Source organism: Nematolebias whitei, chromosome 18 (assembly GCF_014905685.2).
Source record: "Nematolebias whitei isolate Nwh7 chromosome 18, NemWhi1, whole genome shotgun sequence".
Taxonomy (NCBI): Eukaryota; Metazoa; Chordata; class Actinopteri; order Cyprinodontiformes; family Rivulidae; genus Nematolebias; species Nematolebias whitei.
The window spans coordinates 38,458,496-38,470,643 of record NC_056515.1 but is presented as its reverse complement, the minus strand read 5'-3'; the positions used below and the strand labels follow the sequence as shown (position 1 = coordinate 38,470,643).

Here is a 12,148-nt window from a genome sequence, read left to right as displayed (position 1 = left end):
CAGGATGTCTCTGTCTCTACATCTTGTATCAGGATGTCTCTGTCTCTGCAGATAACGAGCTGACTGTGGGGAAGGTCTACGCCGCTCACATGATCTTTGACTTCTACAAGCAGAACCGAGCTAAAAGACTTGAAGAGCAGAACCCGTCCGGGGCCCCGCAGGTAAAAACACGTTTCACCTCGGTGTCCCGGCTGTTTTTAAATCCAGTCAAAACACGTTTATTAAAGAGTTTTATTATGGAAACTGATAAAACATGAAAATTAATCTCGACAGAAAAACTAAACTTTGACAAGCAGCTGATGGTGACACTTGACACGGTAACTCTTTGCACGGTTCATGTTCTCCCCCGCAGAGTAAACTCGGAGCGCTGTTCCGTCCTGTGCTGCCGTTCAGTCACATTCACAACGCAGAGCCGCCGCTTTCCTGCCCCAAACCACCGGCCCCACCAGAACCTAAACCAGAATCACAACCAGAAGTCCCGCCTGTCGTCAGCACCACCAGGGAAACGATGTAAGACGTGAAGTATTTAAACCATCGACACATTTCACAGATTTTGTTTTGGTTTTGTCAAAGCTCCAGAATTCACAGTTGAAACTCGTGCCTTCTTGTGAAAACTTGTTTTTTTCTGCAAAAAGAAGCTGAGAACTTGTTTACTGTTTTATTAAAAGCTTCGTGTGAATAATGCTATGCTGAAGAGCTCAAACCACACTGAGCGTCTGCCATTTTGAGAACCGAAGAGACAGCCCATGTCACGTCAAGAGGCCTCCCTCCCATTTTCCTTAGAGACACGCTGCTCGCTCCCTCACTATCCATCCTTCCGTTCAAACAGTCTTATACTGCCATCCAGTGGTCAAAAAAGGCACTACACACAAAATTAACCAACATTTCTCCTTAAATTTGACAATAATTACAAATTATTGTCAAATTTCAAACAATATTATCGTTTATCGCAATAATTTCTGAGACAATTAATCGCCCAGCAACATTTATTATCGTGACAGGCCCAATTATCATCAGAGGGTTCACCTTGAATAAAATCAGGAGTTTTTGCTTCTCTGCAGCGTACAGGTGTGTGTTAACACAACACCAGGGTGAAAAGACAACAGCAATGACCTTTAAGAAGCAACTGATGCTGCACGTCAATCTGGGAAGGGTCAAAGGTCATTCCTAAACTATCTGTGGAGTCCATCGTTCTACAGAGAGAAAAATTATTCATGAGTGTCAGTCTTGTAAGAAATGGCAGCAAATTCACCCCAAAGGTCAGACTCTGCAATTCTCATAGAAATTAGCTCAGTCTTAGACTCTACAGGTCCCAGTTAGCAGGTCAAAGGTCAAAGGTTAATGCCTTTATTGAAATTGCTGCAGGAGAAAGCCTGTTCTTTCTAAAAACAATGTCAGCATGAGTTATGTTTGGAAAGTTTAATCTGAAGGTACCACAAGACTTCTGGGACCAAAACGGAGACGTTTACCCAGAATGCACTGCTCAATGTTTGCAGAAAACCAGCAGGGCGATATGGACATGTATAAAACACAGAAATGTCCTGATAAAACTCCTTCATGCTCACTCGCAGATTAAACCAGAGGAGCAACATCAAACACTCCCAGTCTGGAGACGTTTCTCAGGCGGCGCAGAGGCAGAAGACCCGGAGGAGGCTGCAGAGAGGCCAGTCAGAGGACGTGCAATATTCAGTCAGACCACAGGTAGACACAGAAACGCACTCATGCGTATTTCATTTAAACTCGTGGCTTCATTAGTGAGCGTCAACGTGCACTCGTTTCTGTTTTAGGAGTCGTTTGAACCGAAGCAGGTGGAGAATATTTCAGACACAGAGGGATATCTGAGCCTGGAGGACCACGGCAGAGCAGCTTCTCTGCCCCGACTGAACGCCGAGTACTACGTAAGCTCCGCAAAACTCATCACCCTGTCTTCTTGTTTCACTGATTACACATCATTTCTGCTGCCTGTGTCCTCATAGCCGAGGGTTTTTATCGTTGGTAATTCAGACACTGTTGAGATCCTTTGACTGAATAATAAAATAAGCCGCTGAACTGCCTGAGAAAGGCTGACGGGCAGCTGAGCGAGTCTCTAAATGAAGCCAACCAGAAGCAAACAGTCTGTCAGCTCACATCAGTCTGACGGGTTCGGATGTTTTACAGGAGGCGATGCTCAGAAAAGGACGTTTAATAAACTATTGCTGCATGGAAACATAAGAAAACATTTCTCACTATTTAAAATTATTCAGTTGTAACAAAAAATACAGTCAGATTATACGTTTAAAAAAAAACATTCAGACATAGAAGTAAAGCTATTAGTCCTAATTTAAATCACATTATTCCAGATGTTTTATTAGTTTATACGTTTTATTTTTCTGTTCTCTCAATCCCAAAATAAATCTGAAATACACATCATCTGCCACTAGATGGCGACAACACTCAAAACATTAAAACACTGGGGCAGATCAATTTTAGCTCAACTGAAGATTCTTCCAAAACGCTCTGTATATGTATTTTTTAAATACCATTTGTTTTCTTATCAGTTAATAAATAACCTTATCATCAGCTGATCAAAATTTAATGGCAATGATGAAGCGCAGTAGATTCAGAAAATAATAAATTAATAAGAAACAACTGTGAAAGCAGCTCTGTATTTGTTTTGCGGTTTCTAAGACACAAAATATGACTGTGTAATAATAAAATTTGCATTTACTTTTTTATTTTGGTTCCAAACAATCAAAAAACTGTTTCTTAGACAAACAAATACATTAATATGATTTTTTTTTTGCTCGTTCTGCTTTGCAAGCGTACCCCCAGGACATTAGCTCGTCTCTTTAGTGGCTCGGCATCGTAACGGTTTGTTTATTTTTTAACATATACCAAGTTATTCCCATTATTACTAATTTTTTCAACACAACCCAATAAAAGTGAAACAACTCAGAATGCCCCAGCTTCTGATTATTCCACTGTATTTTATTTTGAAAGGGTTTTAAAGTGGAAACCGTGGGGAGCTCAGCGTCACTGTCAGAATAGGTGCGTCTGATCCACTGGTTCGGTGAAATGAAGGAATAAAAACAATCCCCAGCTAATTAGCATCAGGACACGTCTCTGAACCCGAAGCTTCCGTTTCATTAGAGGGTGTGAAGAAACTTGAACATTCAAAGAAAATCAAATCATTATCCACAAATTTAAATTATGTTTTGGCTTAAAATGTTCATCTCTAGTGGATATAAAATCTGTCGAAAGAAATCTTGGCTAAAACTGAGCTAACTTTGGTATAAAAGTTTAGTTTTGTGGACGCCTTGACCTGGTTGTAAATGTAAAGACTACGGGAAGCTCAGAGTTTAAATAACTTCTAACATCAACAACCACACTGGCATGAAGGAAACTTCCACAGAAAACTGTTTGCAATCGGTCTTTGGTGCATTTTGAAAAGTGATTTAGATGTTTTTTTATTACAAAAGTGAATATAAATGAAGAGCTTGTGACGCCTCATTGGCTGCTTGTTCACCTGAAACATGCCAGACTAAAATATTAAAGTTTATACGGTCACTCTGATTGCATTCTAACACTATTTTTGTTTTTAATCATTTATTATCTTATGTGACATGAAGTTCCTGCTCTTGTCTGCAGCCTGTTGACGTCTTGTTAGGATGAACTAACTGTTTATTGCTGTCATTTCTGTGTTTCTGGATTGTTCCACCTGTCAGATTCTGTCCGTTGCTGTTTCTGTGGTTCGTCCTCCTCCTCTCTGTCTCCCTAATTTATCCCACAAAGTCTGAACATGTGCTTTTCTGATATTTATGTTGCATTTTGACCTCTCAGCTTCTTCTTTTCACCTTGAAGGGTTCAGGCTGTGGTTATTCTGTCTTCACTTTTTGTCAAGAAATCACACGAAGGACCAAAACCATCAACACTTCAGTAAAATTTAATAAAATAATAACTTAAACTAATTCTAGCAAATTTCCTTGATGCATTGCTTTGAATAAATAGTGTAGGTTCTTATTTTTAGTGGCAGTATGACGTGAATTTGGACCTTTTTTATTTTAAAATGTACTTTTTGTAAGTTGTATCAGTTGATCTGAAAGAAGTTGTATCATCGGCTGTGTTATTTAAGTTTGTAGTTCTTTCACTTAGTCTCGTCTGTGTTAAAATGTTTTAATAAAGATCACTCGCAGCAGAAAGGTGGAGGCGGATGATCATGTTTTTCTTTGTGTACAAAATAACGCAGCAACCTCTGAACAGTTTAAACAAAGCTCGCAGAAATTAATCACTGTATGAACATCTACTACAGATTAACTTTTTGAGTCAGCATTATTCCAGACGGCCACCATGGATAATCTGTACAAACCAAAATGAAAGTGGATGTTACACAGTAATGTTACGTTTACACAGCAAAAATTGTGTGGTATTAGTTGGTGGTCATCGGCATACTGTTTGACTTTTTGACCAAAACTCCCTCATTTCTCAAATTTATGATCTTGATGTTGCTTTATACTCTGTCTGAGGCCAAGCAGGCGGCTCACAGTCACAAGATTTTTGAATATACCATTCATAGTCCACAAGAGCCACATGCCATGCTGCTTGTACGCACAACAGCCGACTTCTGGAAGTGGAGTTGAATTGACAGCTTTTGTGCGTGAGCTTTTCCGCATAATCAAACACGTCCCCAAACTTTTGATCAATCACACAATAATTGGTGCATATTTCTATAAGAAAAAGTTTGGACTGGGTCTTGTGTCAAGAAGTGGCGTATAGGCCTGTCACGATAAATTTTGCTGGGTGATTGTCAGAAATTATTGCGATAAACGATAATATTGTTTGAAATTTGATAATAATTAGTAATTATTGTCAAATTTAAGAAGAAATTTTAGTAATTTGTTTTGTTGCAATACCTTTTTTGACCACCGGATGGCAGTACAAGACTGAACTGAAGGATGGCTAGTGAGGGAGCGAGCAGCGTGTCTCTTTAAGAAAAATGGGATGGAGGCTCCTTGACGTGACATGGGCTGTCTCCTTCCTTTTTTTCAGTTCTCAAAATGTCGGATGCTCGGTGTGGTTTGAGTTCTTTAGCATAGCATTTTTCACACAAAGCTTTCAATAAAAAAAAAACAGTAAACAAGTTCTCAGCTTCTTTTTACAGAGAAAAACAACTTATTAGACGAAGTCACGGGTTTCAACCGTGAATTTTGGAGCTTCCTCAAGACGGAGATTTGTTTCCTGAGGTCGTCTTGTTAGCTTAGCTCATAGCTTAGCTGCTTCTAACGATCTAAAAATGCTATTTTGGACGGTTAAAATGGATTTTAAAGAGAAAGGGAGGGGTCAGTGAAGATCACCTGAGTTGAGCTTTTTGTCATCCAGTGTCTTCAGTAGAAAGAGAGACATGAAGAAACAATAAAGCCGATAAATGAAAACGAGGTAGATCATTTTCAATTATCATGCGTTTAATTGATTTATTGTTCATCATGATAGACCTAGTGGCGTACGATGCTACTACGAGAACAAAACGATGCGATTTGTGTCGCACATCTACATGAACGAGAACCCACTCCAGGTCCCTGTTGTAAATGAGTCCTGGTGGCTCAATGGGACTAACCTGTTTAAATAAAGGTTGAATGACTTCTTTACTGATTGAGCATAAAATGCCCTGAAACAATGAAATAAAAGATGAAGGGCAATATCCATTCCTTCAAGTAGCGTTAAGCCTTATTTATTTATTTATTCCTAGATCTAGTAGATTATAAAGTGTATAATTAACTGGTGTAATGTTTATATTAAGTTGTAGTTTTTGGCAAAAAACCATCAGAACATCAGCTTCATGTATCGTCCATCTGCTGTCGTGAAATGATCCAGTCAGCTGATTTTTGAGAATCCAAAGCAGGACTCGGGTCTAAAAGCAACAGGTAAAATAAGCTCATTAGAAACTCTTAAAGGCTTGTTATAATCAGATGATATGTGTAAATAAAGAAATTATTTGGTGCTTTTTTGGGACTTTTGACAAAAAAAATCCAGAATATCCCCAGCCTCGTCCTCCTGAAGTCTCTGCTGTCTTCCACTTTTTTCTCCTGATTTTGGTGCTCACTGCTAATGTTTTGCCCACCTCCTCTTGTATGTGCTGTCTGATAGCGGAGCCACCCTCGCCACGCCCCTGGGACCCACCTGGCAGTATGTACCACCTGTTGTGCCACCTCTTTATCGCTGCTTCTTCCTCTGTCCTTCCCACGACCCTCTCCCTTGATTTCCTGCTTTTTCTCTCACGCCTCATCACATCACTCCAGACTCCACCACTTCCTCCATATTAATGTAAAGCACACATGTACATGCCTCATCGAAGCCATACATCCTTGAAAAGGTATCTGTATGTGTACTCTGGGTACGTTCGGCTCTCTCTCCTGCTTTTCAACAAGTCGCTCCAGCAGTTTGTGTTTCTGTTTGTGTCGTTATGTGGAAGGTGGAGACCGTACTGTTGCTCTTCTTCTATTCAAGAAAAAAACAAACCATTTCTGTCTTTAACTCTTTTTTCTAATGTTCAGTCTTAAAATCTTATTTAATTTATACTGATTGAAAAAGCAACAGAACACGCCTATTTTAATTGTACATCACTTCCTGTTTGAGTCTTTCAGCCTTTAAATAAAAGTTTGAAAGACTCTCACCAATTCTTTGTGTATTAAATGTAAGATTTTAAGACTTTATACTCAACAGAATGATAATATTATGATTTATGTCCTGTCATATTTTTGTCTCTAACTGCAGCAGCAAACTAGACTGTGAGGTGGGAACACAAAGGAACAACAAATCCACTTAAATTGGCCCAAAACATCAACATTTTGTATTTAAAGGCATAAATCTATTTGTGGCACCCAATGGGCTCAATAGAAGCCTCTAAATTCTGCATCATTGTGGTCAACAGACTTGATTTATTTAAACAAATACCCTTTTATTAATCTCCAAACAAGCATCACCTACATTTAGTTATTTTCACATTAATAAGGTTAAAAGTTGTCGCTCTAGTTCCAGTTCCTTATCTCACCAGTTTGGGTCACTGGTTGCTCAACTGGTCCTGAAGGTAAGAATTAGGTGGGGAGAGTGTCACTGTCCTTAAACTGAAGGAAAAATTACACATTAAATAGATTAAAAGTGCAAATAGAAATAATTATCCAAGAGCAAAATGGTTTTAATGCATAATGTCAAAGAAGTTCTGTAATTATACTAACAGAGAATTTCTTCTAAATTTACCGTATTTTCTGCCGTATAAGTCACATCAGTCCAATTGTGTCTAATAAAATGGGAAAAAACATAAATGCATCACTTCGCCGTATAAGTCACATCTATTATGAGTCATTGCTGACAACCCAGAAACGTGGGCCGGTGTTGTGGCAAAAATCGATTGACTGCCAAAATGACGGCCACGGGAGGATTTTAGCAAGAATTTAATAAGATTAACACTTAAAAACAATTTGTTTGCTCGACATTATAGCAAAGGTGTGTCTCAGTTGAACTTCTCCTTAATAAATTCACTTTAATGGTCAAATCAGCTGCATTGATTTGACGTTTGCTCCAGGAGTTCTGAGAGAGACGAAGGTGGCTCTGTATGGCAAGCCAAGTGGCTCATTAATACACTTTTACCTTTTAATGAAACACTTGGCTTGCTATAATTCTCGAGGAACCCGTAGCAGCTGCAAATGGTAATGTTTAGTGTTTTTCATGTCAGGATGGATGAAATCGTCAGATCTCAGCCCAAAATTGGTTATAAATATGGAAAAAAAAGTATATTAGTCGCTTTGGTGTATAAGTCGCAGGACTTCCAAATTTATGCAAAAAGATGCGACTTAGACGGCAAAAATACGGTATGTGTTGGGAATTAAAAGACAGGTGTCTTAAAGTGTAAATAACAGAATACAAAGATGACACAATTGTTTGAATCATATACTTTATAAAAATGTAACAACAATAAGTTGTTAAAACCAAACCCTTTCATGCCCAGAACATATTTCTGACAGTCTTGTGTTTCTAATGTGTTTCTGGTTAGAAAGTTCTGAACAGCATGAATCAACAACTGGACTTTTTTTATTTTTTACAACAAGAGTTCAGCAGTTGGAACATGGAACACAAAATGCAGTTTAGTGAGATCTTATTAGGAAAAACGAGCTCCTTCTTGAACCAAACCTTGTCTAAATGGAATCTGGGCGGATGAGTTAACTTGATTTGCAAACTCAGAGCCGTTTTGTCTTGATGTCATCTTTACGGGTTTGTAGCCAAGACCAAGTTGGCCCAAATATGGATCCTTTAGGAACAAATGCAGACACATTTTAAATGTGATAAAAGCCTTTTTTTTATCTTTTTGTTGCTTCATATCACGTAACTGATCCTAATCTGCCCAGTTTAGTAAAAGTTTGATGAGTTTATTTTACTTTTACTTTTGTTTTTGTTGAGACCAGATTTAAAAAACGATCCTTTTGTTGTTTTAAACGGTAAAACTTTTACATTGACATTTAATTATTGATGGTTAATATACATTTTTTAATATTTAGAGTCTTTGTATTCTAAATGTTCTTCGGCATACATTTGCACACTTTAATAAATCTACAAGTGAACAGTTTATTCAGAATTAAAAGCAAAGGCCAGTGTCACCCCCACCACCACGTCTCTGTTAGCTTATAAATTATGTAATGTGATCATAGGCCTGTCGCGATAACAAATTTTGCTGGGCGATTAATTGTCTTAGAAATTATTGCGATAAACGATATTGTTTGAAATTTGACAATAATTAGTAATTATTGTCAAATTTAAGAAGAAATGTTGGTTAATTTTTGTATATGGTACCTTTTATCGACCACTGGATGGCAGTATAAGACTGAACCGAAGGATGGATAGTGAGGGAGCGAGCAGCGTGTCTCTAAGAAAAATGGGAGGGAGGCCCCTTGACATGACATGGGCTGTCTCTCTTTACTATTTTCGGTTCTCAAAATGTCGGACGCTCGGTGTGATTTGAACTCTTTAGCATTTTTCACACAAAGCTTTTAATAAAAAATCAGTAAACAAGTTCTCAGCTTCTTTTGCAGAGAAAAACAACTTTTTACACGAAGGCACAGGTTTCAACCGTGAATTTTGGAGCTTCGATGAGACGGAGGTTTTTTTCCCCCAGGTCGGCCTGTTAGCTTAGCTCGTAGCTTAGCTGCTTTTAACGATCCAAAAACACGATTTTGGACGGTTAAACAGATTTTAAAGAGAAAAGAGAAATGGAGGGGTCAGTGAAGAACCGGAGTTGAGCCTTTTGTCATCCAGTGTCTTCAGAAAGAGAGAGACGTGAAGAAACGACAAAGCCGATTAATGAAATTGAGGTCGATAATTTTAATTTATCGTGCCATTAATTGATTTATTGTTTATCGCGACAGGCCTATGTGATCATTTTCAGAATTGTGTTGATATTTCTCAACGTTTGCAACATTTATGATGGAGAGGAAGCTTGTTAGACCTGTAGATAAAAACGTTGTTGATCTCTGGTTGTGTATTTATGTTAAAGATTCAGAACAGGAGGTTTGGGTGTAGCCATCTTATCTGAGGCGCCTGTTTTACCTTTTTCACCCCCTCCGTTCAGCCAATCGTTGACCTCAGTCCTATAAAACGTTCAGCTTCCTCGCTGACGCCACAGCGCCACCAACAGGAGGTCGGGCTGAGGGACTACGACCTGGAGCGCGTCGGTCAAACCCAACCTCCTGCAGATCCAGAACAAGTCCAGGGCCAGGACCGAGCCCACCACCATCACCACCACCACTGCCATCGACGCCGGGACAAAGACAAGAAGCAAAAGTCTTTAGAGAAAATGTCATCAGTGCCGCCGTCCAGCACCGTTGGTGAGACCAACCTAAACCATGACTCGCCAAAATTAAACTACTGAAATGATAAGAGTGTTTGACGAGTTTAGAATGTGTTTGATGGTTTTAATGGACATAAATCGCAGAAGTTTTTCTTTAACAGAGGTCAAATTCCTTTCCGTTTAAGCAGAAGATTCTTAGTCAGTTATTATTACGGGTCATCAGGTGAGGTGATTAAAGCCTGAGAGGTGGGTGTTTTTCTGTCCACAGTGAAGGGTTGCAGTGAGATAAAAGGCCACAGCAGACAGGATTTATCGCTACGTCTCCGTGAAACACGAGAACATCGGTGTAAGAGAAAACGAGGGATCTTCTGTGTTCTTGTCGTTACAGGTTTCCTCTGAAAACTAGAACTATTCGTGCACTGAGGGAACTGATTTCAGTCTTAACGAGCGTTAAATGTGACCACTTCGCTGTGACTCATGGTACCATCTTGCAGGTTCGATTACGGACCCCCCAACTGAAGACTTGTCCGTAGAGCGAGCGAGGGAGCGGGAACGCAGTCGCCCCCATGAGAGGAGGCACCACTCCTCTGCGGGGGAGAAGCAGCGGTACTACTCCTGCGAGCGTTACGGCAGCAGGGAGCAGTGCTACACCAGGTCAGCCGGTCCCAGCCGGTCCACGTCTCCAGGGGAGGGTCAGGACTCTGATTTCTACAGACAGGTCAGTAACATGAAGTGTTCCTCACAGCTGGATCCTGAAGATCCTGCAGATTCTTTAAACCCTGTTGTTGGTCATTAGGAGCTGTTCAGACTTGGTGCTAACATGTAACCACGATGATCCGGTTCATCACAAGTGGACAGAACCAAGTGTTTGTATAATTCATCCTGGGTGATCAGATCAAATAAGGGCGCAGCTAACGCTAAGAGTCTCAGACCACTTCTGACCGGACCGCCCCGGACACATGTTAGTTCCAGGTTCTGAACTCTGTTGGGGTTCATGCAGACGTTATTATACTTTAGGTTGAACTTTGGCTCCTTGTTTGATGTTCTTTCTCAGCAGGAGAGTGGTGTGGTTAAAGCTGGTACAAACGCACAGCTGCGCAGTCGCAGACAGCTCCCACAGACGCCGCTCACGCCTCGTCCTGCCGTGGCCTTCAAGACCGTCACCTCGTCAGCTCCTTTACCCACGACGGGGCACCAGACTCGCTTCAGCCGCGGCCCTTCAGAGCACGACCGCCTGCTCCTGGGCCACAGCGAGTCCTCGATACCCGTTACCTGCATTGGTTCGGACTCTAACCCCAACCGGCAGCAGCTGGACTCCTCTCAGCAAGCCCTCCTCAAGGAGAGCAAGGACTTTCAGGATGCCGCGAGCAGCCACGGAGGCGGACGTGCCGCCAGGACTGCTGCTTCAGCCTCCGCGGCATCCTCACAGGGGACTGCAGCTGCACCTGCCACAGCAGCCACAGTGCAGGGGCGGGCAGCGGGGGTGCCCAATGGGTACCACTTCACCCTGGGGAACAGAAGAACAGGAGGTCTCAGGGAGCAAGAGGAGGAGGACTGGTGCTAACATGGCAGACTGCTGAAACAGAACTTTCACATCGGGTCCAGAGGAGGTCAGTCGGCAGGAAAAAGGTGGAAGAAAAGGAGATCAGTCCAGTTTTGTAGTGTTCTCTCTTTACAGATGAAATAACTTTTCTATCCCCTTTACTTGCACTGAAATTCTCGCACATGTGAAAACCCGTAACTGTTTGCCTTGGTTCATAAATCCACTGGAGCCGAAGACAAAAGCCAAAATCTTTGAGTGAAGCTGCGAACTGAACGCCTCATTCCGGGTCTCATCACGGCGACTCACAGCACTGTTTTAGTTTTTAATGGTTCATTTTCTGTCTCGTCTTTTAGATGGGTGAAAGGTCTTACCTACTAAAAGACTCTTAATTGTCTCTTTTGTTCATTTTTATTTATATAGCTGTCACTACAATGTAAGCAAACCAATTTTGCCAAAGCAGATTAGGAACATAGTTTTCATTCAGGTCTTAAAACTCTGAAATAACGCCGATCAAACAACAGGGATGCACTGATACCAGTACTGGGTATTTGTCTGATACTGTGTAGTTATACTCGTAAAAATGTTCCGACGCTACATTATCAGTACCACTTCATGGTAGCGTTACGTTCACGTTTCAGTTGGGCATTCGGGCAGAAGAGGAGGAGCACTTTCAGTCGTGAACAGGTAGATTAATCAAAAACAAAACACCTTTGTTTAGGTGATTTCTTTTGTCCTTACTGATGCGGCTACAAAAATGTTTGCTAACGCCAGTTGAAGTCTACGCAGTATGGATG

The 12,148-nt window shown here is 40.8% G+C and overlaps 1 protein-coding gene across 1 annotated transcript in view; it reads left to right on the top strand.

The window, feature by feature from the left end:
* cacna1bb (calcium channel, voltage-dependent, N type, alpha 1B subunit, b) overlaps positions 1-11,375 on the top strand; it is a 63,411-nt gene extending 52,036 nt beyond the window's left edge. Inside the window, exons 27-33 of the mRNA XM_037692074.1 lie at positions 52-161; positions 353-510; positions 1,572-1,701; positions 1,788-1,898; positions 9,593-9,848; positions 10,306-10,529; positions 10,866-11,375. Coding sequence (XP_037548002.1) covers positions 52-161; positions 353-510; positions 1,572-1,701; positions 1,788-1,898; positions 9,593-9,848; positions 10,306-10,529; positions 10,866-11,375 — 1,499 coding nt within the window. The remainder of the gene's footprint in view (positions 1-51; positions 162-352; positions 511-1,571; positions 1,702-1,787; positions 1,899-9,592; positions 9,849-10,305; positions 10,530-10,865) is intronic.
* Positions 11,376-12,148: the final 773 nt, after the last annotated feature.